This window comes from Etheostoma cragini, chromosome 15 (genome assembly GCF_013103735.1).
Source record: "Etheostoma cragini isolate CJK2018 chromosome 15, CSU_Ecrag_1.0, whole genome shotgun sequence".
Classification (NCBI taxonomy): Eukaryota; Metazoa; Chordata; class Actinopteri; order Perciformes; family Percidae; genus Etheostoma; species Etheostoma cragini.
The window spans coordinates 7739113-7767024 of record NC_048421.1 but is presented as its reverse complement, the minus strand read 5'-3'; the positions used below and the strand labels follow the sequence as shown (position 1 = coordinate 7767024).

General features: G+C 41.4%; 3 protein-coding genes and 1 long non-coding RNA gene across 5 annotated transcripts in view; 3 read left to right on the top strand and 1 right to left on the bottom strand.

The window, feature by feature from the left end:
* The window catches only part of LOC117958537, an 8515-nt gene extending 359 nt beyond the window's left edge, over positions 1 to 8156 (top strand). The window contains exons 2-3 of the long non-coding RNA XR_004659748.1: positions 7566 to 7570; positions 8146 to 8156. This is a non-coding gene — a long non-coding RNA (uncharacterized LOC117958537). The remainder of the gene's footprint in view (positions 1 to 7565; positions 7571 to 8145) is intronic.
* On the top strand, positions 3167 to 7018 carry aimp2 (aminoacyl tRNA synthetase complex interacting multifunctional protein 2). 2 transcript variants are annotated; one of them, XM_034894988.1, is made up of 5 exons: positions 3167 to 3327; positions 4633 to 4851; positions 5194 to 5428; positions 6490 to 6893; positions 6924 to 7018. In XM_034894988.1, exons 1-4 carry the CDS (start codon positions 3313 to 3315, stop codon positions 6876 to 6878), a joined length of 858 nt encoding a protein of 285 aa, XP_034750879.1. In that variant the 5' UTR covers positions 3167 to 3312; the 3' UTR covers positions 6879 to 6893; positions 6924 to 7018. The 2 variants fall into 2 exon arrangements, with proteins under 2 accessions (XP_034750879.1, XP_034750878.1); XM_034894987.1 differs by having other exon boundaries at positions 3170 to 3441.
* Positions 8157 to 9925: 1769 nt separating the features above from the next.
* zgc:161969 (uncharacterized protein LOC569044 homolog) lies at positions 9926 to 12696 on the bottom strand. Its single transcript, XM_034895006.1, has 2 exons — positions 12343 to 12696; positions 9926 to 12046 (listed from the first exon to the last, which is right to left on the bottom strand). Exons 1-2 carry the CDS (start codon positions 12544 to 12546, stop codon positions 10334 to 10336), a joined length of 1917 nt encoding a protein of 638 aa, XP_034750897.1. The 5' UTR covers positions 12547 to 12696; the 3' UTR covers positions 9926 to 10333.
* Positions 12697 to 15109: 2413 nt separating this feature from the next.
* Positions 15110 to 27912, top strand: LOC117958598 (voltage-dependent calcium channel gamma-4 subunit-like). Its single transcript, XM_034895088.1, has 4 exons — positions 15110 to 15898; positions 24219 to 24302; positions 25178 to 25318; positions 25736 to 27912. The coding sequence occupies exons 1-4, from the start codon at positions 15676 to 15678 to the stop codon at positions 26260 to 26262; spliced, it is 975 nt and encodes a 324-aa protein (XP_034750979.1). The 5' UTR covers positions 15110 to 15675; the 3' UTR covers positions 26263 to 27912.

Below are 27912 nucleotides of genomic sequence, written 5' to 3'. Positions count from 1 at the left end.
TGCAACTCCTTCAATAAAAAAGAAAAAAAAAAAAAAAAAAAAAAAATTAGGTTGCAGCGTTACAAATAAATGATTAACTATTAGAAGAAATAAGGTAAGCCAGAAAACCTAACTTTTTGATTACAATAGTATTATGGTACATTTTGTGCGTTTGCTTAAACTGTACCGTGCAATCCGTCTGCATTTTTAGGATGGACACATAGACTATAGCCTGCTTGTCTGCTTGGCACTTCAATAATTGATGCCCCCGCTTCATTGTCACCAAAAACTCATATCAAGAAAGGAGCGTCAGGCTCACCTTACTGATTAAGTCTGTGTGAAACTTTAATGTGCATCCCATCTTCAATTGAAACCAAACTGAAGTTCTCAAGCAGATGAGGTAATGGGAAGTTAAACCATTAGCACAGCTGTGCATCCTGCATCTGCCGTACCCATACCCAGTCTTTTGGAGCCTGGAGGTATCAGACTTTATTGCTACCTGATAGTCTGATCAGGGAGGAACATCGTAAAAGATTTAACTGGTGTGTTAGAATGACTGAATGGGCTTTGTGAGCTCTGTGCAGGAACTCTATCCATAATGCACGGGATGACAGCACTGCCTCTGTTCCTCTACAAGCATTAGTCATGAGCCACTACGTATGATGTCTGCGTACAGCTACCCTTCATTAATAAATGATAAGCCATGCACATATCAATGGCCGCTCCTGACACACACGGTATCTGTGCAAGGCAATTTCTAGAAATCTATTTCCACCCTGTCTTGAGCCTATTGTTTACATATCCGCTAATTGATGTTTTATTTATAGGCTATATATTGAGCTGTGTCTATTCACTGGACTAACAGAAGTTTGAAACTAAACGCCACACCCTGCTTAAACCCCTGAACAGCTGTTACATGTGCTGACTCACTCTCAGACTGAGTAATGGCTGTCATGAAGAGGTAGACGGGTACTTTGCAGACTTTTAAAAAGAGAAGGCACAATTAGACAAGATGGCGGGAGTCATCCTGAACAAACTTCCTTTGACTATAATGGAGGCAAATGGTCTGGTTGGACTGGACAACAAAAGAATGCGTCCATTTGTGTCCAGGTGGAGTTGGTCGGTAAACACCTTACATCATCCATAAATGCCACAAATACACACACATACAGAGAGTTAACTAAAAAGAACCTTCATAAACGTGGATTAAATACATTCAAAAACTAGGACAACATGACTTGTATGTATGTATGTACAATATAGTAATCAACAAACATTACTACCGCTGTCAGGTTTTGTTTTGTACTTCATGTTTTAATAGTATACATTACAGATTACATGACTAATACATATATACCTTTAATCTCCTCAAAGCTGTGCAAATAATTGTTAAAACTAAAATGCCTTTGAGTTCCACCATCATGCTATCTCGACACCCCCATAAACTATACAGTGATATAAGGAATTTCTTCCTTTCAAACTCCTTCTTGGACCTTGATGCACTTTAACGATGTATTTTACCTGTGATATTAATTTTTAAATTTAGTGAGATTTAATCGCTACACTGAGCCTGTGTATCACACACAATAACAAGCTGAGTTTAAAGAAAATGTATTGACCTATTGGCAGTTCCTTAGCTGTTAGCTGATGCCAGGCAACCAGTTGAGACTCCAGGAAATAATAACTCCCAGCCAAGAAATTGTCTGACACATACCCCCCTGTAAAACTACTAATTTATGCTTTTACACTGCAGTTTGCTGAGCTGGTATCGGCCGTGTTTTACTTTCGGACTGAGCCAGGCTAACTGTGTTCCACTATTTCCAATCTTTGTGCGAAGCAACGCTAATTAGCGTTTGGCTATACCTTCATATTTAATGGAGAAATGAAAGGGGAATCACTGTTCTCATTTAACTCCGTGCCAGAGAGCAAAAAATGTCCGACTATTCCTTTAAGGCAACTCTAATCAGACTATTCGTTGCATCAGTTAACACACTGTTAATCTATGTCAGCACCTACAAGGCCTATGTCACTCCCCACCCTACATCTGTGCTACCTACAGCCTGACAGACTCCCTTGTTCCTACATGATTTAAAGAACTACTGTGAACTGTCAGGTTTCAGCTCCCTCCGTAGTCTCAGTTTCTATCTCAGGTCTTACTCTGGCGATCAGAGCAGACTGTTCCCTCAGCAGAGCTGCCAGGTTGAGTCAAAGATCACTTGTGATTAAATAACAACAGGCTAGACTGAGCTAATCGGTTTTGATCGGTGAAACAGGTTGACTTCGGTAGGACTGAAGCAGTCACATCTGAAAAGCTTTGTTTATCAATTTGGCCACAATTCATCACAGAGATGTTGATGTCAGGCAAGACACAAGAAAACAAAAATGGTAGACTATGTGAATGTATGTGTGAAATCTCTCACTTACGTTCATCCTAAACTGTCTCTAAAGCTGAGATAAACGTGACTAGACCGTTGACTAGCAGATGGCTCCTGTGTTCTCACACTCATACACACAGGTGTGCCCACACACAAGGTTTAAACCAAAGGCACATTTATATACATACTGTACAGTATATATAGACTATACATACATAAACTGTTCATATAATTGACAATTGTATTAACTACTTATTGATTATTCCATTATTTATGGAATAATGGTAAAAGCCAACCTTTTACTTTTTTATAGTAGTAAAAGTGTTTTTACTTAAGGTTTTGAACTGAACCACGTGTAGTGTAGATATGAAATGGCATTATGGGTGCGATGGACAACAACAAGACATTCATTTTCATGGTCATGTCTTTGTTAAATTTCAAAGAAGGTTAAGTTTAGAAGTTAAGTTCATGCCAGTAGTATGACCATATCCTCTGTTGACTGCTGACCACCTGCAACCATAGACAGTTAAAGAAACCAACCTCTTCGCTGCAACTCAACTTACAAAGACAGGATGTGAGAAATGATACTGTGGCGCCGTCTAGTGCACGTGGAAGGATACATGCAGAGAGAAATGTGGCTGCGCGTGGTGTATCTCTGAATATGGATTATTTTAGCACCACTCTGTGAATTTAAAATAACGATAACAAATGAACAACAGCTCTTCAACTATGTATTACTTAATAAATTAATTAAATTAAAATTACTAATGTGAATGTACATCAGCTTTTACTTGCCCCGGATGTGACGTCAATTTCGGCCTCTTTCCTGCGTAACCGCTAGCGTTGGTAGCCGCTGCTGCTGCTGCCTGTCAACATCACGCAGCCCCAGAAGAAATCTGTGTCCAGGATTTTTGTTTTTAACTGTTTGTCTCTGACAGAGCACTAACGTTCCTACACCATGCCCATGTACCAGGTAAAGCCCATCTCTGGAAGTCATATAAAGACTGATTTACCAACCTGCATGTACAAGTTACCAAATATCCACGCGCCGCAAGGGAACTGCTGCACCTCTGAGCACGCGATTCAGGTAACTGTTAACCCATTGCATTTTGACAAGGTTCGTTTTTTCCAACTTGTTAGTTTGTAGTTTGCATTCCCGCGGTTCGTTTTGTTTCTCACGAATTGATAGCTAAATGCGAATCTTGCGCGGTGTATTAGCATTAGCAGTATTTAGCCACGCTGGATAGCTAAGCTAGCTTGCCAGGAAAATGAAACAATCTAAGTTCTGGCTGATGCAACAATTACTTAACGTCTCCACCATCAACGTTTAAAGATTTTTAAGCGGCGTATTAGGGTAGCTTGTCTCCACTCTTTGTTGTATTTGCTGACAATGTCAATATTAATAAGCATCAAAGTGTCATGATATCTGCACCTAGGAGACCCTTGTTCCAACGGGGTAGCTAGTGGTGGAATGTAGCTAAGTAATGTAACCTTACCACAGTTTTAAAAGTATTTCCATTTCACTGCCACTTTATATTCCTGCTCCACTTTATTCCAGAAGTACGGTATATTTTATTTGTAACACCGCTGCCTTAAGTCAATTTTACACAGACACACACAATGTCATAACAGATCATGTATTGTTAAAGACAAAACTACGTAACAGGTTATTAAATTGTTAAAATTTGCTCTACCTCGTCTAACTACAATAGTAAGATGCTACTTACGCATTACTGCATTAGCGATATTAATACATTATGTCAGGGCATTGAGTACATTTACTTTTCATACCTAATGGATGTTTTGTTTATGTACTTATACTAACATACTTATCCTTATGTGATATTTCTATGCAGGATGCTTACTTGCAATAGAGGATGTTTACAGTGAGATATTGCTACTTTTATCTGGGTACTTTTTTTCAAAACTGTGGTGTATAGCGTTGACTCATCTGAAGTAGACATTGTGGCACATATTACCAGTGTATAACCTACTCTGATGGTACAAGATTGAAACTATATCATCCTGAGGTCTAGTCTTTAAAATCTCTTCATTAGCTGTCTTACTTTAATTCCTTTATGTGTGAATGTTTAGCTTGACTGGGGATATGTTTTTTAATCCTGCCTCTTAGTATATGTGCAAGGACAGTTATAAGTACACCCAGGTCGTAAAACTGCTCCAGGATTGCGCTCAAGTTATTAAAAAATGTAAATGCTCCAACCTTCAAATTCCAATTTGTGGTTTCAACTTAACTGAGCAATTCTCTCTGTCTCTCCAGAATGGCGAGGTGGACCCAGCAGTCAAAGCTCTGGAGGCCCGGCAGGATGAGATCATGAAAAAACTGTACAACCTGAAAGCAGCTGTGGAAGGCCTGGCCAAGACCGTGACCACCCCAGATGCCGATCTGGACCTCACAGTCAGCAGCAGCCTCTGCTCCCACAGCCCCAGCTCCACAACCTTCAAAGGCCTCTCAGACCTGGACACACTATTGGGCAAGGTGAGAAAACTGGGATTAATGCTAGTGAGCTCTGCCTCCAAGTATTAGAAGAACTGGACACAGTTTTTATTAGTGATGCCAGAATTCATCCTAGATGAACCATGCACAACAACAGTATGTCTCTGTTTCTTGCAACTGACATACCTTGGCTATATTTTCTGTCTATCATTACCGTCATAGAAGTTATAAATACCACGTAGACCTAATCATATTGGAATTTGTTTTGAAGCACACATTAGGGCGTGGACTGTTTGCAGTCTGTTGTGCATTCTGTACTGGCCTTATTTTTTTATTTTTGGATGCTGCACTTATTTACCTTCATTGTCTTGTTCATTTCACAAGGACCTTGGTGCTCTCCGTGACATCGTCATAAACGCTAACCCGGCACAGCCACCCCTGACCCTGCTGGTGCTCCACAGCGTGCTGTGCCAGCGCTATCGGGTGCTCTCCACTGTCCATGTCCACTCCTCAGTTACCAGTGTGCCACCACAGCTCCTGTCCTGCCTCGGTCCACGCCATGCAGACAGCTATGCCCGCCAGATGTTCCAGTTGGGCTTCACCCTCATATGGAAAGATGGTATGTACGACCAAATTAATTATAGGGATGCACTGATACCGATGCCAGTATCGGGTATTGGTCTGATGCCGTGCGCATGTACTCGTACGTAATCATAAAGATACTTTGAATCTACCACACCCAATGCAACACCTCATAGCAACATGACATTAACTTCTCCGTCAAGCAGATATAGGAGGCGGAAGAGGAGCAATGCCAGCTGTTTGTAAATCTTTGGCTACTCTGCAAATAGCAATTTATTTATTTTTTTACAAACGAGCTTAAACGAAAGTTGTTAGTTGGCGGTCTTACTGTTTATGTAGTTTGCCACGAGTCTTTAAATCTGGACAAGATCTTGTAAACTTAGCTGCTGGCGTAATTGAACCATCCTCTCTGCTGGAGCTGATCAATGTCATCGGCCTTAGCCTTCTTTCTAAACATCACTCAGTATTTTGATATCAGGAATGATATACGTTATTTTATTTACACTAGCTCAGGGAAATGTCCCGTTCACTGAGTTTTGAATAGAAAAAGGAATGTTACTTTGCAAACACTGCTTTTGTTCTAATTGACAACAATATAAGAGAAGGCCCAAATCGTGTGTGTGTGTGTGTGTGTGTGTGTGTGTGTGTGTGTGTGTGTGTGTGTGTGTGTGTGTGTGTGTGTGTGTGTGTGTGTGTGTGTGTGTGTGTGTGTGTGTGTGTGTGTGTGTGTGTGTGTGTGTGTGTGTGTGTGTGTGTGTGTGTGTGTGTGAGAAAGAAAAGACCCTTGAGCCCAAGAGGTATTATTAAGTACTCTTATCGGTACTTGGTATCAGGCTACCCAAATGTAAGTTCTTGTACATGGTCTTTAAAAAAAAAAAGCGGTATCTGTGCATCCCTTATTAATTACCAATAGCGTTAGCTTTTAACATCACATATAATCACATACAAATTTTGAAGTGTCCTTGTGTCTATAGAAGGCTATTTCTAACCATTACAAGTTTTTCATTCGTCACTTACTGGCATATTTAAATGTGTATGTGGGGAATGCTTGTGCCCTTGTTTACTATTAAACATGTTTATGCTTTGTCCAATTCACAGTCCCCAAACTGCAGATGAAGTTTAGTGTCCAGAACATGTGTCCCATCGAGGGTGAGGCCAACGTGGCGCGCTTCCTCTATAAGCTGCTGTCTCCCTACCCCAGTGACCCTGCTCTCGCCACACTGGTGGACAGCTGGGTGGACACAGCTTTCTTCCAGCTGGCAGAGGGCAGCGCCAAGGAGCGGGCTACTGTCCTACGGGCCCTTAACTCTGCTCTGGGCCGCAGCCCCTGGCTGGCCGGGCCGGAGTTCTCCCTGGCCGACATTGCCTGCTATTGCTGCGTCTTGCAAAGTGGCTCTGCGTCCTCCACTCCCACTAATGTCCAGCGCTGGATCAAGTCCTGTGAGAACCTGGGCCATTTCAGTCCTGCCAAGCTATTTCTGCAGTGACTGGGGCTGTCCCGGGACCACACACCAGGAGGGTGTCTTACCCAAGCAAAGTGAGAGAAGGGCATTAGAATATTAAAATATCCCAGCCATGTCTGAAACACCCTCTAATGCTTTCCTCCCCAAAATAATGTATCACTGAACTGACAAAGACTCAAAAGAAGCTAATTGGTTGATGGCGGTTAAAGTAACTTAAGAGTATTTGTCTCTGCCATTCTGCTTTTGTATAACAAAGAGATTCTAAGGCCATCTTTGCCAGGGAGGAAGCATAAGAGGACTGTAAAGACAAGGACTTGGTGGTGCACTGTGTACACCTTCCACCCACTTTGTGCCTAAAATGATCCTGTTCTTAATGTGTGTGGTAATGTTTGGTGGCAGATATTACTAGGGTTTTTTAAAAGTAATACTTAACACCAGTTGTTTTTCTGAAACCATTAAAACTTCTACTTTGGATCAAACGTTGAACTGGGGCCTGGGGTTTGTTCTGTTCGACTGTTTGAATTTTAAACCTTTTATTTTGAAATGTTCTCAAGTCACTGAATAAGTGGCATTTACTGTAGTGTACCTCTTTGTCTAACGGTTGGCAGGATTCTTCATCTGTAAATGGAGAGCCAAAGTCACGCCCTTCTACTTCAGGTCCATGAGACCTATCTTTCAAAAAAATATGAACAGGAGTCAATGAGAGATTAGGGTTAGTTTGAATTGTGCCATTAATTTCACAAACGATGTGTGTAAATTTAAAAGATAATTTTACATGACAAGACATAACGATTTGACACAAAGAAGTTGGGTACATTAGGTTTTGTGAGATTGCTTAGTGAACTACATCTCTCGTCTTGAACAATATACGTCACCAGAGAACTACGGCTGTCTCCTTGTCGAGCTTCCTTGTCTTCTTCTAAGACAAAGGCAGAAGTATCAAAAGAGGTGAAAAGCAGTATAAAATCGGGTCATGTTGAGAGCTGCAGCTACTCGAAGGGTGTGGAGGGAAAATGTGACTACAAGTAAGCAACATGGACTTGTAGTCCGTCTTTTCCAATAGCATTTTACTTAACTATCTTGCAACAAACGGTGACACTTTAAAAAGAAGAAAAAAATTAAGATTATTCTTGGGGCATTTAAGGCATTAAATTGACAGGACAGCTGAAGACATGAAAGGGTCATTCTTGACATGTAAAATAATAATTTTTTTGGCATAAGTCGATCAAGACCAGAAAATTGTTGTCTTTCGCCCTTGACCATTGTTCATTATTTTGTTTCTCGATAATAGGTCCCATGGAGGAAAATAGAAATGGCGGGAGTTTGGCTCTCTATTAAAGATAATATTTATATTCATTAACTTCATTCACCTGCTGGTCCTATCCCGAGACACAGAGATGCACCTTGTATCCCACTATTTAAGAAGTGGAAGGTAGGGAAACACATGAACGGTGGTTCTTCCATAACAAACACAAGAAATATATTAGTAAGATCTTTACTCCTCGTGGCTCCCATGTCCCTTGGGCTTTGGATGACTGCAGCCAACAACATTGACACAATAAAAGACGTAAGTTAACTATGGTTTGGAAATTATGGACCAATCACAAAATCTTCAAATGAAAGTGTATTAATGATGTTTAATATTAAGCTTGCCATTTTAAACCAAACTTTCATATTGGCTAAAGCAGCCGGTGGCTAATATTAGCTCAATGCTGAGATAACGGTATCATGTCGGCCAATAAATGACAAGAAATATTTTGAGGCAATTTCACCACCACTGTAGTGTCTCAAGCAGAGTAGTGACAAGTTTATTTTTCAACAGCAACATGGTCTGCCCTGTACATTTAAGATAGGGGAACCCTACCTGGAAAAGAAAACCAAAGAATCAACTACATTGTCTATAACTTGAACTCACTTCATGTGTTGGCCCTCCATCAGACAAAATTCTTATACACACACAATAGAAAATAAAGTACACATCACGTGAAAAAAACGCCATTCAGGACGCCAAAAACACCTAGTATGGATACATGTTAAAGCTGTAGTGCATAACCTTTTGATATTAATGACCGTACGTTACATTCATTCCTGATTGGTGTTTTTTCCATGGTTAAAAGCCTATGGGCTTTATGGTGCTGTTTGCATGGAAATGTTTGTCTATGAACTTGCCTGATGAAGTTCTGAGGACTACAACGTCTCGTTAAAAATGTGAGTTCAAGGGATGGACAGGGTGCAGGATTCTTAGGTTTTCTTTTCAAGTCAAGACTTTTTGATCCAACGCACCACTCTCTAAGACTTGATGGTTGTGCAAGAATTTATTTTAACGTTACGATATGAGGGTTATCGAAAATATTTGTAATGGGTTGTATAAAGAAAATCAGTATTAATATTGTGCAATTTTCTTTACTGCCACAGTCCTTTAGCAACACTCATTTACCGTTTCCTTTCTCTGCAACCAGTTGTGCCAGCTGTTTTTCCCCTATCAGCTGATGCGTCGTGGAATAGAATCCCAATACCTTGTCTCTCAAGGAGAATAAACTTTGGAGCAGTGAGGGCAGTTTCAGAGCAGTTCACTGCAGGGAGGTTTTCTTTCTCTTCCTAGAAATATAGAACAACAAAGATAACTGGAATAAATACATCTAGATTCATACATGCAATGATGTTGAAAAGAAGAAAAAGCACATCCCAGGGCGTTTGATATTCTCTCGGGATTAGCATCTTCAGAAGTGCCATGTTTCTGACAGCTCGGGTCCACACAGAGCCTGTGTTTTGCATGCTCTGACAGCCTCCTGTTGGTCTCCAGACAGCTGTCTGACAAGATGGAAGCTCTTAACCGACATCTGGGCATGTGTGGCAAGGAATACACTTGGGACTCTGCAGCACTGGAACTGTTGGCGTTGTGTGTTCTGTGTCTTTCTCACTCACAAACCCAGGCTTCTTTCAAACAGCAATCAGTATCTGTTGATGCTTAGGGCTGCATGCAAATAAGGCCTCCGATCCCAACTGGTCACTAATGCAATTACTTTTGCTTTCCACCTGGTTTTGGTGAAAAAAAGGCGAGATACAAAAGGCTCTTTCCTTGTCTCTTTATATGTGATATAAAACATAACAGACAGGAGATGCATTCTCATAGAGCACCTGTAGAAAAAACAAACTAGCTTAACTGAAAGATAAAATCAGTTCAGTTTACTCTGTGGCAACTTCAAATCACAACAACAGCACAGATATGAAGATGCTTTTGTCAGTGTATTCAGTCCTTGTCATTGTCAATGATTGTCAATTAGATATTTCCATCAGGCCATTCAGAAACGGAGATATAGGCTATGCCTATTAAAAACACAAGGGACATGATTAGAAAATTTCTGGGCTAAATTGTCTGAAATTAGACATTACTCTAAGTGTTTCAGTAATGATTTTAGCACAATATGGTTTGATTCTGCATCTACTGAAAGGCTGATATAGAGTCACCGGCGATGTATTCACTGGGTGACCATAGTAAACATGTTCATGTTGTATCTCAAAAGCTGAAGGCGTTCAAAGTAGTCATCAGTCAGAAGGTTTCTCTGTGAGGTGACCAGGTTGCCTTTCTGACTGAAGAGACGCTGGACAGGGGCCGTGGATGGCAGGGTGGTGTTGTATTTTAGGAAAAGCTGCTTTATTCTGGGGAAGTCCTGAAGGCACCCCAGGCTCTTCCCCGTCCCTTCGACGTACTTGCAGATCTCGTCCATTACTCCCCGTTGCTGGATCTGAACGGTGGGCTTTGGAGACCCGTAACTGAAGAAGTCGTCTTCAGATTCAATGGTCGACAGATTCCGGCTGGGGATCGCCTCGGTTAGACAACAGGGATCAATCTGGGATGCCTCTGTAGCCAGCAGGGAGCACATCTCCTCTCTGTCAGAGGCAGCCATCCACCACAAACGGAACTGAGGAGTTGTCGCCGTTGCAATCTTCGCTTCTGTGCTGGAAAACAGCTCTTGGAACCGCACATCAATAGCCACTACAATGGCGTTGATGACATCGCCTAAGTAATTTGCTGCGTCTTTCTGCTCGTTTAACTTGTTCTTCAGACTGAGTACGGTCGGGATGACCAGACCCAGGTAACATTTCTGCTCCGCTTGGAAAAGTTCAAGTGCAAAAGCAAGCGGGTGAAACACAGTCACGTATTCCTTCAGGAAGGCCATCTCCTCTTGCTGCATGCGCGGGACTTCCAGGCGGGCACACAGCTCCGTGAGCTCGCGCTCAGTGAGGGAGACGATCTTCTGCACAGCACAGTACTCCACATTCCAGCGTATGACAGCAGGCACAACTAGGGCCATCTTTCCTATCTCCTCTGCTGCATCCATACCGACCTGGAGATGGTGGCATTTGCTCCATATGGCGAACACCTTGGCCATCGAACTGTAATGTAGCTGGCACATGGGCCCCTGTGACACCGCCTGCCAAAAGTCCTCAGTGACAATCAGCTCAAGGGTGTGTGATGCGCAGCGCTGCACGGTGGGCAGAAACAAGAGCATGTCCTGCTCCGGCTCCCCCTCGAGGACGGTGCTCACGTTCTCGTAGAACCCAATGTCATCGTCACTTTCCTGGCTGTCCACTGCAAACTCTTTGAACACACTGATGAAGGGGCTTCCGTTATCGGTGACTGTGGTCTGAACTTTACTTTCAATATTGTAGGCCACATGGATGTCATGTATCCGCCCCGCTATGGTGTCGTGCGTGATTCTTCCCTGCAGCCGTGCAAACCCCAGCGCCGCAGATTTCCTCTCCAAAGAGTGTCTATCAATCCAGTGGCAGGTCATCCCAAAGAAGCTTCTGTTGTTGGCTGTCCAGATGTCAGCCGTGGTGCACACGTACTGGATGCTGCTGAGTTTCGCCATCAGCTCTTCTCGCATCCTGGAGAAACCCTGGTCCACCTTTGTAAACAAGGTCATCCTGTCCATGGACTTTAGTCCTTCAGTTAAGCCTGAAATCAGTTTCCTGAAGCCTGGTTGCTCTAGCACATAAAATGACTGGCAATCTTCCACAATGAAGTTGAAAATCAGCTCATCGATCTTTGCTTGGGTCATGCATTTGGAGATGATTTCCGCTTTAAGTTTTTTGAGTTGGCAGTGCCTACTCTCCTCACCGTTGTGCTCTTCTTTCTTCCTCCCCCTCTTGACATCAGGCCTGGCTTCACAGCCCAGGTGTGTTCTCTGCAAGACAAAACGCCAGCAAAGGGCTCATGTTAGTTGTTGGGAGGTGTGTGCCATTTGTATGTTCTGAGTTTCCATTAGTTTATAAACTTCATATGCATTGGAAATACCGCTAGTAAAAAGATGATGATTTTTAGGGAAGTTTAACATAAAGAGCCTCCAGCGCCAAGAGTTCCTAATCAACATGCAGCTAGAATATAATGTTAATAATCAAGAGAGGAGCTATTCATTCATTGACTCTAACATTAACCGGACGGCTATAGGTCAATGCAGGGAATTTGGTTTGTGGGACTTACGTCTAAATGCTTTTTTAGGTTTGATGTTGAGGTTTTCGACGTGGACAGCAGATTTACCCTCGGCAGACATAGATTACACTGGACGATGATATTTTTTCCTTGATCTGCCTTGTACGCGAAATGGTGGCGATAACGCCAAGTATGCATGGCCGATCTGGTCTCGCCGCTGCTTTCATTGTTGTGATCATCAACAATTTCGGACATTATCTATACTCTTATCGACGTCTTGAAATATAATAAAAGTATCGTAATCCGATTTAGTAATCGTGATTACACGTAAAGTAACGATGGCGGTAGAGAAATCCTCATGAAAAGGGGCAGGCCTTTGTTCAGATGTTGCTCTGAAAAACGAAGAAGGAGAGGACACTGTCGTCACTGTTTACTTTAGCACATGCGCATTTGGGAGTGTGCAAAATTCACTGGGAGAATCTGACGGCTAATAGTCACAGTGGAGTACTGCGCATGCGTCCCACACACCCGGGCGCCCACACTGTGACATCAGTAGTCCTGTCCTTGTGATTCTTACTCACATTATTGGTAGTTAGGCTACTATTCCCTTTTCTCCAGTCCTGGTCCTGCTTCTGCGAGTTGGCGCCACCGTCAGGCCCGCGGAAGTAAAAATGTCACAATGTTTAGTTACAGAGAAAACATTAAATGAACAGCAATGACATAAAACAGCCATACAAGAAATATATGATAAGACAACCACAAAGAAATACGATAAGATACGACAAGACAAGATAAAATAACATTATACACCAAACTATTCGGTTGTTTTAGAACAACAGAAAAGTAAATAAAATAAATATGAACATCCTAAGTATAGAAAGTAGGCCTAACAAATGATTAAAAGAGGAAAATAAACAAAAATAGAGAGGAATATCAAAAGAGTATTTTGAGACGAAAAATGTTAAAATGAGTAGTGCTGATAAAGTGACAATGGTGGGATAGCAGCATAGTCAACAGGTCTAAGTAAAAATCAGCAGATTAATAAATGGTATGATTAGGTAATGGTACTCAGTGTTTTTCTCTATTCTCTAAGAGTCAGTGTTGCATACATAATAAAGTATGATATATAATGTTACCTGATGATATATCATCAGGTACCGGTAACATAATATAGGCCTATAGTATAGTACAACAATAAAACATCATATAGCAGAAGTATAGTATGCAGAATGGTGTATAATAATCGGTCATCGGTTCAAATGAATTTCATAATCTATAATGGATACAGTGTAGTCTATATTTCAAATACTTTGAAAGGCTAAAATCGGTTGGGTTAAACATTGTCATTGGCTGGTTTTTATAGGCTTATGCTTTCACCAAATAAAAACATAGCTGATGGTGCACCTTCTCAAACTGTTCAAATATTTTCGATAGCATTTCATTTCCCCCTCCTCTCAAAACTGTTTCTCTAAATGCTACTTTGCTTGGATGTTTGATATTCCCTGTGCAGAATGACATAGGTGCAGAGATGTACACCATAACAATATTTTCACATTCATCTGCTGAAAGAATGTGAAAATATGAGCATGATTTAGTGACATCAAAACTAGTTTGGGAGCCAAACAAACGTGGTCCACTATGTAATTTACACAAGGGTAAAGTGGAAACTTGAAGCCTGCAGTGCAAACACACTGAAAACGGACTTTACAGTGAAGTAGAATCATATATTTTCAATCAGCAAGAAGGAGTAGCCTAGATGTAATTTAGAATTGAAGAATTGAATTGAACTTTTTTGTGAAAAAACATTTCAGACACAAACTATTAGGCTATTCAAAATAGTTTGTATGTGTTTTTAAAATACGGAGAAGAACTTCTACACCTTTGCATTAAAGTTCCTTGAAGTAGAAACCACTCCACACACAAGACATTGTCCTAACTTCATTCCTCTTTTTTTATTCCTGCTCATGCTACTTTGCCATGTTTTGTTCTGTCAATTGTTGTATTTGTGTATAATATGACATTAGTGCATATCAAGTGGTTCGGTTAATTAAAAGCTGTTTTTTCTTTCTACAGATTTCGACAGAAAATCCAATCCAATAAAGTGTTTCCCAGCTAGTATGAAAATGTGGTGTCTGAGCCATGCTGGATGATGTGTTGATAGGAATCCGCTTGACACTGTTTCTTGATTTTTAAAAGGTTTATTTACATCAAAGAATTCAGCATCAATACAAGCTCTGCTGAAGCTAGGAGGATAAACAACCTTAGACCAACCTTAGATCATGTCAACATCTTGTTCCGCTTTAGTGGTTAAGATACTACAAAAACCTTCTATCTGGCTCAGAGGAGGGAAGAGTTTGTACCAGTGTGTCTGAGAGATGGAGATTCTGTTATTTACATGTTTAATTTATTTCTCTCTTATTTCTCGCACTGATGATAACACCTATCTATCTATCTATCTATCTATCTATCTATGTATCTATCTATCTATCTATCTATCTATCTATCTATCTATCTATCTATCTATCTATCTATCTATACAATCTTGGGAAATCTTTAGAACCTGAGAATTTACCATGTGTGCTTGGTGAGAACATGCATTCAAGCATCTAATTGTTTTTTTAATGGTTTGTTCCTTTGGGGATTGGATGTTTGGCGTTAGTGCACCAAAGAGAAGGACCTTTGTGTCAAAACCTCTCATTATTTCACTCCCCCTTCCTCATTGTTGTGACAGCTGACTGTGAGTTTGGTAATATTCATAGCTTCGGTATTCAGTGAAGAGTGTCCAAATGTCTCAGCTGAGAGACAGATTGTTTTCCTAATTAATGTTTTCCCAAATATTCCACATCTTTTAAATGCGTTAGTGATCCAATGCTAAGAGGTTTTTTTCCCTTCCTTCATTCAACAGGACCTCCATTGGTTGGATTTGGTGAGGGTGGGGTTTTGCGTTAGAGCGATTGACGTAGCAATGGGTTTTAACCGAGGCGCAGTTTGGGTAGGAACAGAGAAAAGTGTTTTGAGGCCAAGATAAAAGGGGAAAAAACACAAGACTGAAGTGGTGCGAAGGTTTGAGGGTGTTTGTTTGTTGTGTATATTTGCGGTCGTGGTGTCCTGCGCGCTTCCAACCTGTGTGGAGCCGCTGGAGTGGGCACAACTGGTGTCCTCTCATATTCCCAGCTGCATCCACTTGGTGTTGAACATCAGGTGAGCATTTCGGACAAAAATCCAGCTTCTTCTTTCACTTTATTGGGCTTGACTGTTTTTTTAAAATCGAGGAACAGAGAGAGTGGACACACATAAGACACACATATGACCAAGATCCGCGCCCTGAGGCGTTCCGGTGAGCGCATGTTGGACCGGTGAGAGTGTGGACTAGTATGAAGCGCAATGGCTTGGTGTGACCGCAGGGTTCAAACGCTGCTGGCCACTTTGGGGGCTTTCGCTGCCTTTAGCCTAATGACCATCGCCATCGGCACGGACTACTGGCTCTACTCGCGGGCGTACATCTGCAACTCCACCAATGCCACCACAGACGAGACCCAGTCACAGCCCAAAACCAAGAGAGGCGATCTCACCCACTCCGGTCTGTGGAGAATATGTTGTATTGAAGGTAAGCCTGCTCCTATAGTCTAACTTTTGGTCCCTGGGTACTGTTAACATATGGAGAGCTCGGCATGTTAATTTGATATAGATGCGGGACTTAATTGTATTTTCGCAAAACAAATTGTTTGAATTTTGGCTTTTTTTCCCATGAGTCTTTTGTTTCTCAGTGGCGCACAAAAGGACGCACTACTTTTACGCACGTCAAATCTTGTAATCGGGAGATGAGGAAACAAGAAGATAGTGGTCATAAAGTTGGAACAACTTTTAGAGGTTATATGTCAGATGTTAAAAGCCTCGATACGCACACATACGGATTTTAACACCGCTGAAGTAGCAGATAAACGTGAAACAAGCGGTCGGTGTCCCGTTAAGTGCTGTGTGCCAACAGTTACATCGCACCGTGAAAACATAGGCTCACACAATAAATACGGCTGTGTTATAGTCTGCAACAAACTGCGATGCCAAACCGGCGCGTCTGAGCCCATTCACTTTTGAGCCGAGGTAATCTGCGCACTGTTTGTCTACTTTCATTCATGTCTTTATTGTATCGATGCTGTTGCTTGGCAACATCCCTGAAATTGCTATGGAAACATGCCCGGTGATTTAAAAATAGATGACTCTGAGTTCGCGTCATGTCCAAGCAAATTAGAAGAAGAAAAAAATCATTGTGTTTTAGAACCTTTAAACATCCCCTTGTCCATTCTTTTGGAGAGTGTTTTATGAATTATTTGACAGTGACGTCTTACTTTAGAGGCAGACATGACGATGTCAATGTGACCGGATGGATTTCTTTATTCCATGACCATGACGCAGAGATTGATAAACAGATTTAACAGATAAATGAAAGCAAAGAAATGAAATGAAACTCGCGTATCTTCAGAATTTATTCAGAAAGCCTACGTTTTTTTAAATGCAGGCATACCAAAACTGACTCAATGTATCTTCAAATGCACTGCTGGAATAATGTTAACAAAAAACAGTCCCACCACACATGTTTAGTTTTGTGTGCGCATGCCAACCGTGCCTATGAACCTACATCTAAACTACAGAATAAAGAAGGACTTTGGCTACATGGAGGTCTACAGGAAGGCACTTTAGAGATCCAGAGATGAGGTGTCCATACTAAACAGCACATTGTGCTCCAGCAGCAGGGCGACTCACAGCCTTATTGTAACTTCTGGAGCACTATTCCAGTAGCAACTTCTTTCTTTTATGCATTTTCTTTAAACAGCATGGTTTTTGGTGTAGATACAATGAGGGTTTTAATTGATGAGGTTTTAAAAGGTATAGAAACCTGTTTTGTTTCATCTTGTTTTATCAGCTGGATAAATAACATCTACATGTAGATACAAAAAAACATTTTACCTGGACACTAGATACTTTCATTGCCTTTGTAAAAATCTGTTTTGGTGTCAGATCAGATTCTTTTCAATATGTTTATTCTGTGTATTAGCTTCATTCCCATTTTCAAAACGTAATGTTTGCAGAGCCCACATACAGGGAGCTGTCATCAATGATTAAACTGTTTCTGGAAGATGGACACTTTTAGACTCATATGAAGCATATTGGTGTGTTATGACATTTGCAATTTACTGAGAGTCCTGCTTAGCTGTGAACCTGTCTGTGACGTGGAGAGATTCACAGTGTGTGCAATATCCTCTGAGAAACTAAATACATTTCAAATGCCAGCCAACGATTATGTCAAGCATCATTTCCCATCAGTGCTTTGGAAGTAAATAATGAACGTGCAATAATGATAGCAGAGACTCAGTGGATGCTGATGAGGTTTGAACTCTGTGCAATGAGACTTCCTTTTGAATGCATCATTTGCCCAAACAAAGGCCAGCCTATCATATCATTCTCCCCAGTGTTAATAGTTTCACCTCTGTGCCTCTGCTTAAAACTACAAGAAGCTGCTGGACAGTCTGTTGTCATGGAGACTCATAAGTATAGGTGAGAAAAGGAGAAGACAAGGAAGGAAGACACACACACACCCCCCTCCGGTGATAATGACAAGCATACTGGGTTATTGATGGGGACGGCTCTGTGTGCATCACAGCTACAGGGGAAACATCCCCACGTTTAGCTGAACAGATCAGCGACAACATGTCTTTGTCTCAGCGGCAACACTTTGCTGTAACACACATCTTAGCAACGTTTTCTTCTCAAAACCCTTTAATGAATGTTATCCGACTGGCCTGTATGCCATTTGAAGGAGCAGGCAGGAATATATACTGAATGAGGGCTACTTAAAAGTGAGGTCAGCACTACTTCATTTGTGCATTATTTTCTCAACTGCTGTTTTGCTCTTTTTCTGCTGTGTTTGTTTTCCCACATGAATGTTGTGAGGCCAGGGTAACACTAAGTGCGCCTAATTTGCATCAGATTCGGCAATGCATCAGAGGCTGTTGCTCATGTGTGACTTAATTACATAAAACCAACTCTGAGAATGAGAAATAATCTAATTAGCAGGTACATATTTACAGTAAACACCTCAGCTCGCGGTGAGTTAGCATGAGTGTCGAGGCATGGAACAGTTGTGTGTTATTTATTTTTTTTGGCTTTCCCACCATGCTCCACAAGTCTGTAATTAAACCGCAACAGCTGAGAGGCCAGGCGGGTGGCACTTATTAGTCAGCAGGCCCCAACTTTCACCTCAACACTCCATCCCCCTCTTCTCCGCTTGATGTGCTCTCTGTTTTTCTTTTTCTGCTTCATTTTTTTATGAACCTCTGACACCTCATTCCAACCCTGCCCCTTTTCATTTTGGGTGCACTCTTTAAAATAAAGTTCATTTGTGTCATATGCAAATCAGCTTCATTGATAGCTATTTGCAAATAGGTAACGTTACAGGAGAAGTTGACACTTTGTGAAATACGCTCTTTGATGAGATGATCAATGCCACGTTCTTCGCTGTTTGGTAAATATGATCTTATCACCAGAAGCCAGTTATCTTAGCTTTAAGATTGGACACAGAGAAAAACAGCTGTCCTCCTTCTGCCCAATGGTAACAAAAATTCCATCTTTCAGTATAAAACCCCATTTTTTATGCTTTCGTAGTGAAATTTAGAGGTGCTGGTGGATAGATTTTTAGTTTAGTTTGGACAGAGCTGGGCCAGCTGTCTGCCCCTAGTTCCTATCCTTATGCTAAGCTAAGCTAACTAGCTGGTAAACTAACATTAGCTTCATATTCACCGTACAGACATGAGAGCATTGATTTTCTTATCTAACTTCTAGCAAGAAAACAAAAAGGCGTTCCGCAAAATGTTTGAGTTTTTTTATTGTCCAGAAGTATTAGGGCTTCTGTTGTTTCAATACTTACACTTTACATTCCTCAGTTGCTTCATCCCCTTACTATCAATCTACTTCTGAGGCTAATTACTGTGAACCTGCAGCAACATAAAGATGAATTTAATATCTTGGGACTGTAATGGTAAAAACATTTTTAAAAGGCATTTTTTTAGGATTAACAACGGGATTACTACTTAAAACATTAGAAAAGGAAAAGGTCAGGGATAAAGGGAAGCATAGCAATCTGAATCCATTTTTTAAACATGTATTACATTTATATGGGACAGGGTTTTTGTCCTGACAATGCTATAATACTAGAATGACACTGGAAATAAGCAACTACGATCATTTATAGGCTACTGTTTTCTAAAGTGACACTGTCCTCATTGTTCTGATAGGTTAAGTTTCAATCACTTGGGAAATATACAATATGTGAGAGAGAACCGAGGGCTGTAGTGCAATAGATCATTCAATAACATCATCTTGAAAATCCATTAAACATAAAATTTGTATAAGTAAGTGACGAAGCATAACAGTTTTCACAACAGACTACATGATTAGGGTAGGGGTTGATAGATCTTTCGACAACGTGGATACACATGCACAGTCAACCCCAAGCAGAGAGGTGTTTGAAGAAATTGCTGCTTGCTGACAATTTAATGAACCGACTGTCAGTCATATCAGCAATGAATCACTGATGTCTTCTCCAAAATGGCTTTTCTTTCATCCTCACTTTGGGTTGAAAGAAAAATTAAATTGGAGGGGTTTATTTGATTATACAGTTGCTTTAATACTTTGTCCTGGCATTCCCTGCTTCCAAAGTAATTGCACGTGAAGTCTGTGAGTTGTGTGTGCATGTCTGAATTTGATATCAAGGCCCAATAACAGTGCTCTACCCGAACAGCTTCATAAAACCTAATCATCCCACCTCCTGTAAACCTCAGAGCGCTGTTCCTCATCAGTATCAGAGATCTGAAAAGCAACAAGCATAAGAACAAAGCAGAACATGGTGCTGCTACGTCTTTTTCCTTGTAGATCTGTTATGTGTATTACTGAAAGTGCATCACCCACTGGAGGGTACTTGTGAAATGCAATATTAAAGTCACTTGTGATTGGTTTATTCATCAATCTATTTGCAGAGCAATTGAAGTGCGTGGAACTGGGGGCATGTGTCTCATGGAGCTCACAGTCATGATATACTGCACTCCTGGAGATACCAGCTCCCTTATTGGCAGAGCAGCGTTAATTCAAAATAATGATGATGTGCATCATCTTGTTGCCAGTGGCACCACAGCTGCTCCCAATGCATGTACACATGTCTGTGTGCTTGTCTGTGTTGGCAGTTATGTACTGTTATGCGGTGAAGGAGGTTTAGGAAGTGCCATCTCTTATGTATCAAAATGCAATGAAAACATCAAAAGCATCCTTGGATATTGTTTATGTAAATTAGCTTATTAAGGGCTTATGGGTTGCCATGGAGAAGAGAAGGAAATGCTCAACATGGGGCTTTGCAACTCCAGTCAGGTCCAGGGAACATATTATTTCCCATGTATTGTGTTCACTCTGCGAGATTCTCAATTTGTCACTACACAATTACTTTATCCCCCAAATTTGTGGATAAGAACTTTTTGTATAACTCATGTGACGAGCTATATGTCTGTCTGGCAAACCTTTGTTTCTACTTGTACACTCAGTCTCAAAGCTTTTACAATGCACAACTGTCCTCCCACATTTGTAGCACAAAAACACATTTTTCCTATTATCGCTGTCTCTTCCTGATTTCTCTGTCATTGATTCCTTGCTGTCCTCCTCTGACTGAGTCTCTCTGTGGCCTCTTATCTATTTTTTTATCTCCATAATTCCTCTGCTCCCTGTGCTTTTGTTGTTTCATTTCCTTGCACCTTCTTCCCTCATCTCCGATCCCTCATCTCCTCCTTCTCTCCAAGCTATATGGTCAGCATTCTGCCTTTTTTCGTATAATGAAGCGTCCAGCTGACAGGCTACACACACACACACACACACACACACACACACACACACACACACACACACACACACACATACATGCATGCATGCATACATGCACACACACAAACACACACACACACAGGCACACAGGAGACAAGACAGGACAGGCGTCAGGCTGGCTGGAGTAGCTGGGGTCTAGACTGGAGCAGAGCAAGGAGAATATTGTGCATAAGTCAAAATTAATAGCAGGGTTATGGGTTCACAAAAGTGAATTTTTTAAATGTCTTAAAGCAGTTTGACACAGTTTAGTAAAAAAGACAGCCAGAGATGATTTAGTGTTTACATAGCAATTATCAGACAACAAAGGTGTCTGTATTTGCACAGCTCTTGATCTAAGCACAAGAGCCAGATGTGTTTTTGCACAAGGCACAAAGTCTCACATAACTGCTAAAAATAGTTCACAGACCTTTTTCCCATCAGTGACTAGACACAGAAACTTGTGCTCCATTTCCACCGACTGATTTGACGCTAATTAATTTGATGTCCCTTATTAAGTAGCAGACCTAGTTAATGGAAGCAAGCGTGCCCTTAAAAGCTCTGGCATAGACGATGATGGCTATGTGACCCCTTGGCACCTGGGAAATGGAGTTGACAGGTGTCCGTCAGTTAATGGAAAGGTTGACATCTATCCTGTGGTAGGTCAACTTGAGTCATCTGGGCCCATGCCTGTTGGGCCATTAAAGGGGACTTTGTATGTTTTTGTATGTGAGATAAAAAAAAAAAAGAGTATTTAATGCTTACACATACAGGCGAAGCTAAAGGGTTTGAAGGGTGGCGTCCTTTTTTTAAAAATCACTCTCAAAACCAAAAACACAAGAGCAAAAGTGTAGAAAATTGATTAAAAGTGTGTTTATTTGCGCTAACGTGAGATACACTTTTATTTCCAGCTGACTAGCTCATTACTACAACAGGGCCCATTCACGACTAGCACATCCACTTTGAAAATATGAACAAGTAAGCTAAGCAACTAAATAGAGTTATGAGTAATTAAAAAGTGATTTTTCCTTATCATGCCTATAATTGGCTATATAATAGTGTAACACTGTAATACAAGAGCAATGGTTTCTTTATTTAAATGCCTGGCATATGCCGGTCTTTCAGCACAATGTCACATACGTAACCATCAAGTGCATATTGTAACAGAGTTTTAGCGGGCTTAGTGAACGCTCACATGCATTACCGGGATGCAGAAAAATGCAAAGATACGTACATGAACACATAATGCATCGGAAAAAAGGTGCCAATTAGGCCACAGCCCAGCCCACAGTTGATCATGTGGGTTTAGTTTGGCGGATTACTGAAGTGGGAGGAGTTTTCACAGCTCAAAAAGTGAGAGCCAAAAAGCTTCCAGCATTACCACCATTGCACTGAATGCATCCATTAACCCCAATCCCCTTCTCTCTAGACAAGGTGTTGTTTATTAGCCTTCACAATAACAGCTACAGGCTTCTCTCACTCTCTCTCTACCACTACACCATTCTCCAGTTCCAACTCACAATGCCATTACAGTAAAAGCTTCCAGCACATATTTTCGTTGTTTAAATAGGCTTCTTGTTCCTCTCAGCACTCACCCATTAACCTGAGCTGGATTTGGACACGCGCTACAAGACATCACATCCCTCTGGGTAATGCAATTCTTAAATACCACCGCGGCAAAGAGTATGCACTGAACCACACACACACACATACACCTTGTCACATAGCCTTTCTTTCCCCAATATGTGTGCATTGAACTGTCATCTTTAGTTTGTGTGGTTTGCGGTGGACCCAGAGAGATATAAACAAGAACAATCCTTTTCTGACCCTCTGCATACTTTCATACACTTTATGTCAAAGGTCAAAGTGTCCTTTATGGTTGGAGGTAAAAACCAGACAGAGAGTAAAGGTAATCCTTTTGTGTGCTATATGTATGGATCCAGTTTATTCCATCCAACAAAAGCTGTGCACTGAAAGAAAAACAATACTGCTTATTAAAAACAAAAAGCTTAAACAATGTATTTGCTTAGTGTTATTTTTCTCATGTTAAACAGTATAAATAGCACTTACCTGACTGTGATATTTATTGCTAAGTAAGAGTTAAAGGCCGCGTTTTCCTTTTCATGTCGCGCTACTCTCTGTCTCTTCTTTCTCTAGAAGTTGCACTGTTAACAAAAAATAACCAGAGGTCATCCGAGAAGTGACTTCCCACTACTTCCTTTTTTATCAGAGACAAGAGCTCAGTGGTGTCTTACTCCAGTGGACACCGTTTACAGGTCCAGTTACATTCTGCTCTTTGGATGCTTTCACACAGGCCTTACTGGTCCCCTAAAACATATCTCAAGTCTCTCTCCCCAAATTCAGCCTTGGTGCAGAATTACAGCCACTAGAACCAGTCCCTCAACAAGCTTTCCTTAGTAAGTGCCATTTCTGTAGCTTTTAAGGAGGGGGGGACAAGGTGGAGGATGGGGGTGTGGCCTTGATCAATTGCCACTTTGCTCGTTTGAAAGCCATGATGTCTCTCTCTCATGGATGGGCCAAATTCTCTGGCCGGGTAACGCAAAGAAAGGGGAGGTAACCAGATCAGTCCATCTGAGCTTTAATTTTCTCAAAGGCAGAGCAGAATACCCAGGGCTTGGTTTACTCCTAGTATGTCTAGCCACTGGGGGACCATAGGCAGGCTGGGGGAACGCATATTAATGTCAAACCTCATGAAGTGAAATTTTCATGCCATGGGACCTTTAACAAAAAACAGGTCACTGGTTTGAGAGCAACTGTGGATCGTACCCTTTACTGTAATAACCAACCAAAACCAACAGGAGATTGATGGATTCACAACATAAGTCTAACTCCCAAGCCTCAAATAAATCTTGTTTAACTTTAGCTTGCCTCAAAAAGGAGATGTATGCATGTGTTCTTTATCCTATTATTTGTTTGTTAAACAGTCCTCTTAACCATCACATCCTGTTTTATAGCACCTTGTGGAGTATAACTCATCATTATTTTGGAGACTCTTTCTTTTTGTCCTGCAGGCATCAATCAAGGCAGCTGTTACAGAATCAACCATTTCCCCGACGATAATGACTACGACACAGACAGCTCTGAGTACCTTCTTCGTAAGTTCTCCACACTCATCCTCTTTGTCTGGCCTTTATCATTCCTTTACTTGTCAGGGCATGGAGGAAGTCCAGTAACCCGTCAGCGTGTTATTGTTTGATTCTGAGAGCAGTCTCCAAACAGGCAGCACTCTTTTATATATAGAGACTGATAAAATACAGACCGAAGCCGGAGAAAGAGAGCAGAATAATTCTGACAGCATTCAGTAAGACAGTATTCAAATGTGTTCAGGACTTAATTGCAAGCATTTATCTCAGAGTTCGACCACAACCAATGGTATTTATTGTTTTACATTTGTTTGGATGTCTGACTGTTCTTGTGAATGATTTTTAAAGCAATTTATAAGACTGAACAAAGTCTAAACCCAATCTATTGGTCATACCAAAGAAAACAAGGGCTTGATACAAGACTTAACAGTGGTATAAGCTTATCCATCCTTGGAAACTTGTAAAATGGCACAGTGATTAATTTGTGGGGAGGTGATAGTGAGTGAGAGATTTGTTACATCCTGAGGCTGATTGTCACAACAAGGTCACCGAAAATGGATGGGAGAAGAGAGGGGACTGGGTAAAAGAGGGCTATACAAAATGAAAGTCTAAATGATTTAAAAAAAACGTTTTATAACTTTACTGTTATTAATGTACTTTTTGTTTTATTTTGCTATCTATAAATTGCTTCATAATTTGACTTTGGTGATGTTATATCAATTGATTCATGATTTGATTCATGTGTATGCATCTTTTACTAAACTGTAATTCTTTATTGTCCAATCAAATATCAGTTAATGAACTGTGTTAAAACCATTTACAGTGACTTAACCACCTACCCAATTATACATTCATCACGGGATGTGCTTCCTCCTCCATCTCTGCAGGTATAGTCCGTGCCTCCAGTGTGTTTCCCATCCTCAGTACTATTCTGCTGATGCTGGGCGGGCTGTGTGTCGGGCTGGGCCGAGTCTACAACAAGACCAGCAACGTCCTCCTCAGCGCAGGCATTCTCTTTGTAGCTGCAGGTGAGCTGGAGGATTACATTGGTCAATCATGCTCCCAGCGATCTGCAATCATGTCAGGGCTGGGGCTTTATAATAAAGAAAAGCTGCTTGGAGTGGCACCTGTGTGCATCATATATTGGTCATCATCAAAGGTGCAATCACACAGATGAACTCCATTCCTCACTGAAAGTCAGGATGTTCATTCATCATACACCTCTCACACAAGTGATGAGAGTCCTGTAACCACTGACTGATTAATAGCTTTACACAGTGGGAGTTCATGGGTTCCATCGTTGTTACTGGTAAAGTCATGGATAATTGATCTCCCCATAGTCACTTTTCCTGTCTACTTGTTTGTCTAAACTATTTCATCCACTAGACCACATAACATGCAACCATGCCTCTTTACAGTTCTTGTTTCTGTTTCTTGTTTATCAGGTCTGAGCAACATAATTGGCATCATAGTCTACATCTCCAGCAATGCAGGAGACCCCAGTGATAAACGGGATGATGACAAGAAGTACACTTATTCCTACGGCTGGTCGTTCTACTTTGGCGCCCTCTCCTTCATAGTGGCGGAAACTGTGGCTGTCCTTGCCATCAACATCTACATTGAAAGAAACAAGGAAGTTCGTTGGAAGGCACGACGCGAGTTCATCCGTTCGCTCTCTTCCTCTTCCCCGTACTCGAGGATACCAAGCTTCCGCTACCGCAGGCGGACATCTCGCGCCAGCTCTCATTCAACAGAGGCATCGCGAGAGAACTCGCCTGTGGTCGGTCTGAAGGGGAGGCCTTCTTCCAGTGGGGCCTTGGACGAGCTGTCTATGTACGCCCTGGCAAGGGACAGTGTGACGGAGAACACATATAGCCCCGAACATGAGGCATCTGCTGAGTTCCTCCAGGTTCATAACTGTTTCCCCAATGATTTAAAGGACGGGGTGAATCGCAGGACCACACCGGTGTGATGGGCATGTTGCTGGGCTCGAGGTTCACCTCAAAGATGAGGAATAGTAAATGATGAAGAATCTAATGGCTAATCTAGCCTGAGTGCTTGTGATAGCCTGCCACCTTAAATGCACAGTATTTGGAGAGACTGTCCTTTTTGAAAAGACCTGAGGATAAAAGAGGACAGTCCGCTGAGCCAGTCAACTGAACCTTCATTTATCTGCCTGTAGAGATCATCAAAGCAGAATAAATGTACATAATCTGTGCAGTAGCTGATTTGAAATTGGTGTTCTCTTTCAAATGTCGAAATGCTTTTATTGAGCAGTGTGTGAATCACAACCCTTGTCTTTGTAATGGTCCCTAAACATTGTGGGTGTGGCATCAGCCAATCAGCAGTATGCTACCTGTAAATTATTCAACAAGGTGCTAAATGACATATACTCTTGAACTTGAAAGTGTTCCTTTTGTGTGTGCAGTTTCTATAAAGTGTTGACTCTCCTCCAAAGTTTGTACTGCGTCCTCATAACCTGTTTGGTCTTGCCTTATGCTCTAATCATACGTTTGATAGAGACAGCAGCACAGTCCTTTAGAATAATGTATGGCCTTTTGAACAAACAAACTAATATTTTTGCGGTAGTATAAATTGGGAGTCACTGTCTTCACTGATGATTGACTTGCTGAGTTGTATTGTATTGAATGTTTAGTATTTTAACTAACTGTACAAGTCCACCATCAACCAAAATGTCCACGTTTTCAGTAGAGCACCTTTGTTCAATGGCCCCTTTTCATTTCAACACCTCCTGATGGATGTGACATTGTGTATGTGCCTGTGACAAGAGAAGAGCAGCTGACAAAAAGATAGGTCCTAAAACTGTGAAAATGGCACAGGTCAGGACTTCCCTTTGCTCTGAATGAAAACAGAGTGTGTTTAATGGATAAGGATCAGAGCCAGGCGGAGAATTCTTGTCGGTCTGTCACATCGCCTGTGAGTCCATCTGGCGGCTTTTCCCCCCCTCCCATGTTGAACACAGGACCCAGAAAGAGGCAGAGGGAGCTGTCTGCTCTGCGTCTCTGAAGGATTTGGCTTCAATAACCAGACGTGTGTGTGTGTGTGTGTGTGTGTGTGTGTGTGTGTGTGTGTGTGTGTGTGTGTGTGTGTGTGTGTGTGTAGTGTTGACCTGCACGTCCATGATTCTTTAAGTTCTCTCAGGAAATACTGTGTTGTTGTGCCAGGTTAAGCACTTTTGAGGTCCTCTCCCTACTTTTTGGGAGTGCTGGGAGATGGACCAGTGATAAAGATAAGACTGGTAAAAAGGATTTGAGGGAGAAAAAAAATGCCATACTGTATTTATTAAATGCTGTGACTGTGCTTTGAGCTTGAGCTTTCTCCAAGAACCAGCTGGTGTATTTTTGATTTCAGTCTTAGGGCTATTCACTTTCTGGTTCTGGTATGGGAAGTGAGCTCACCCAACCACAGAGTCATATTTGATTGTATTTAATGTTTGATATACCATTAGAGATAACACTTCATATACCAGGCTTAGCTCATAGAATAAAAATAAGCCATCAGTATGATCCATTCTGAGTGTACACTTTTATAATATGCTTTTGGGGGTAAAATCCAAATGTATTTGTTTGTAACGTAAAGCTGTATACAAAAGTACAATAAA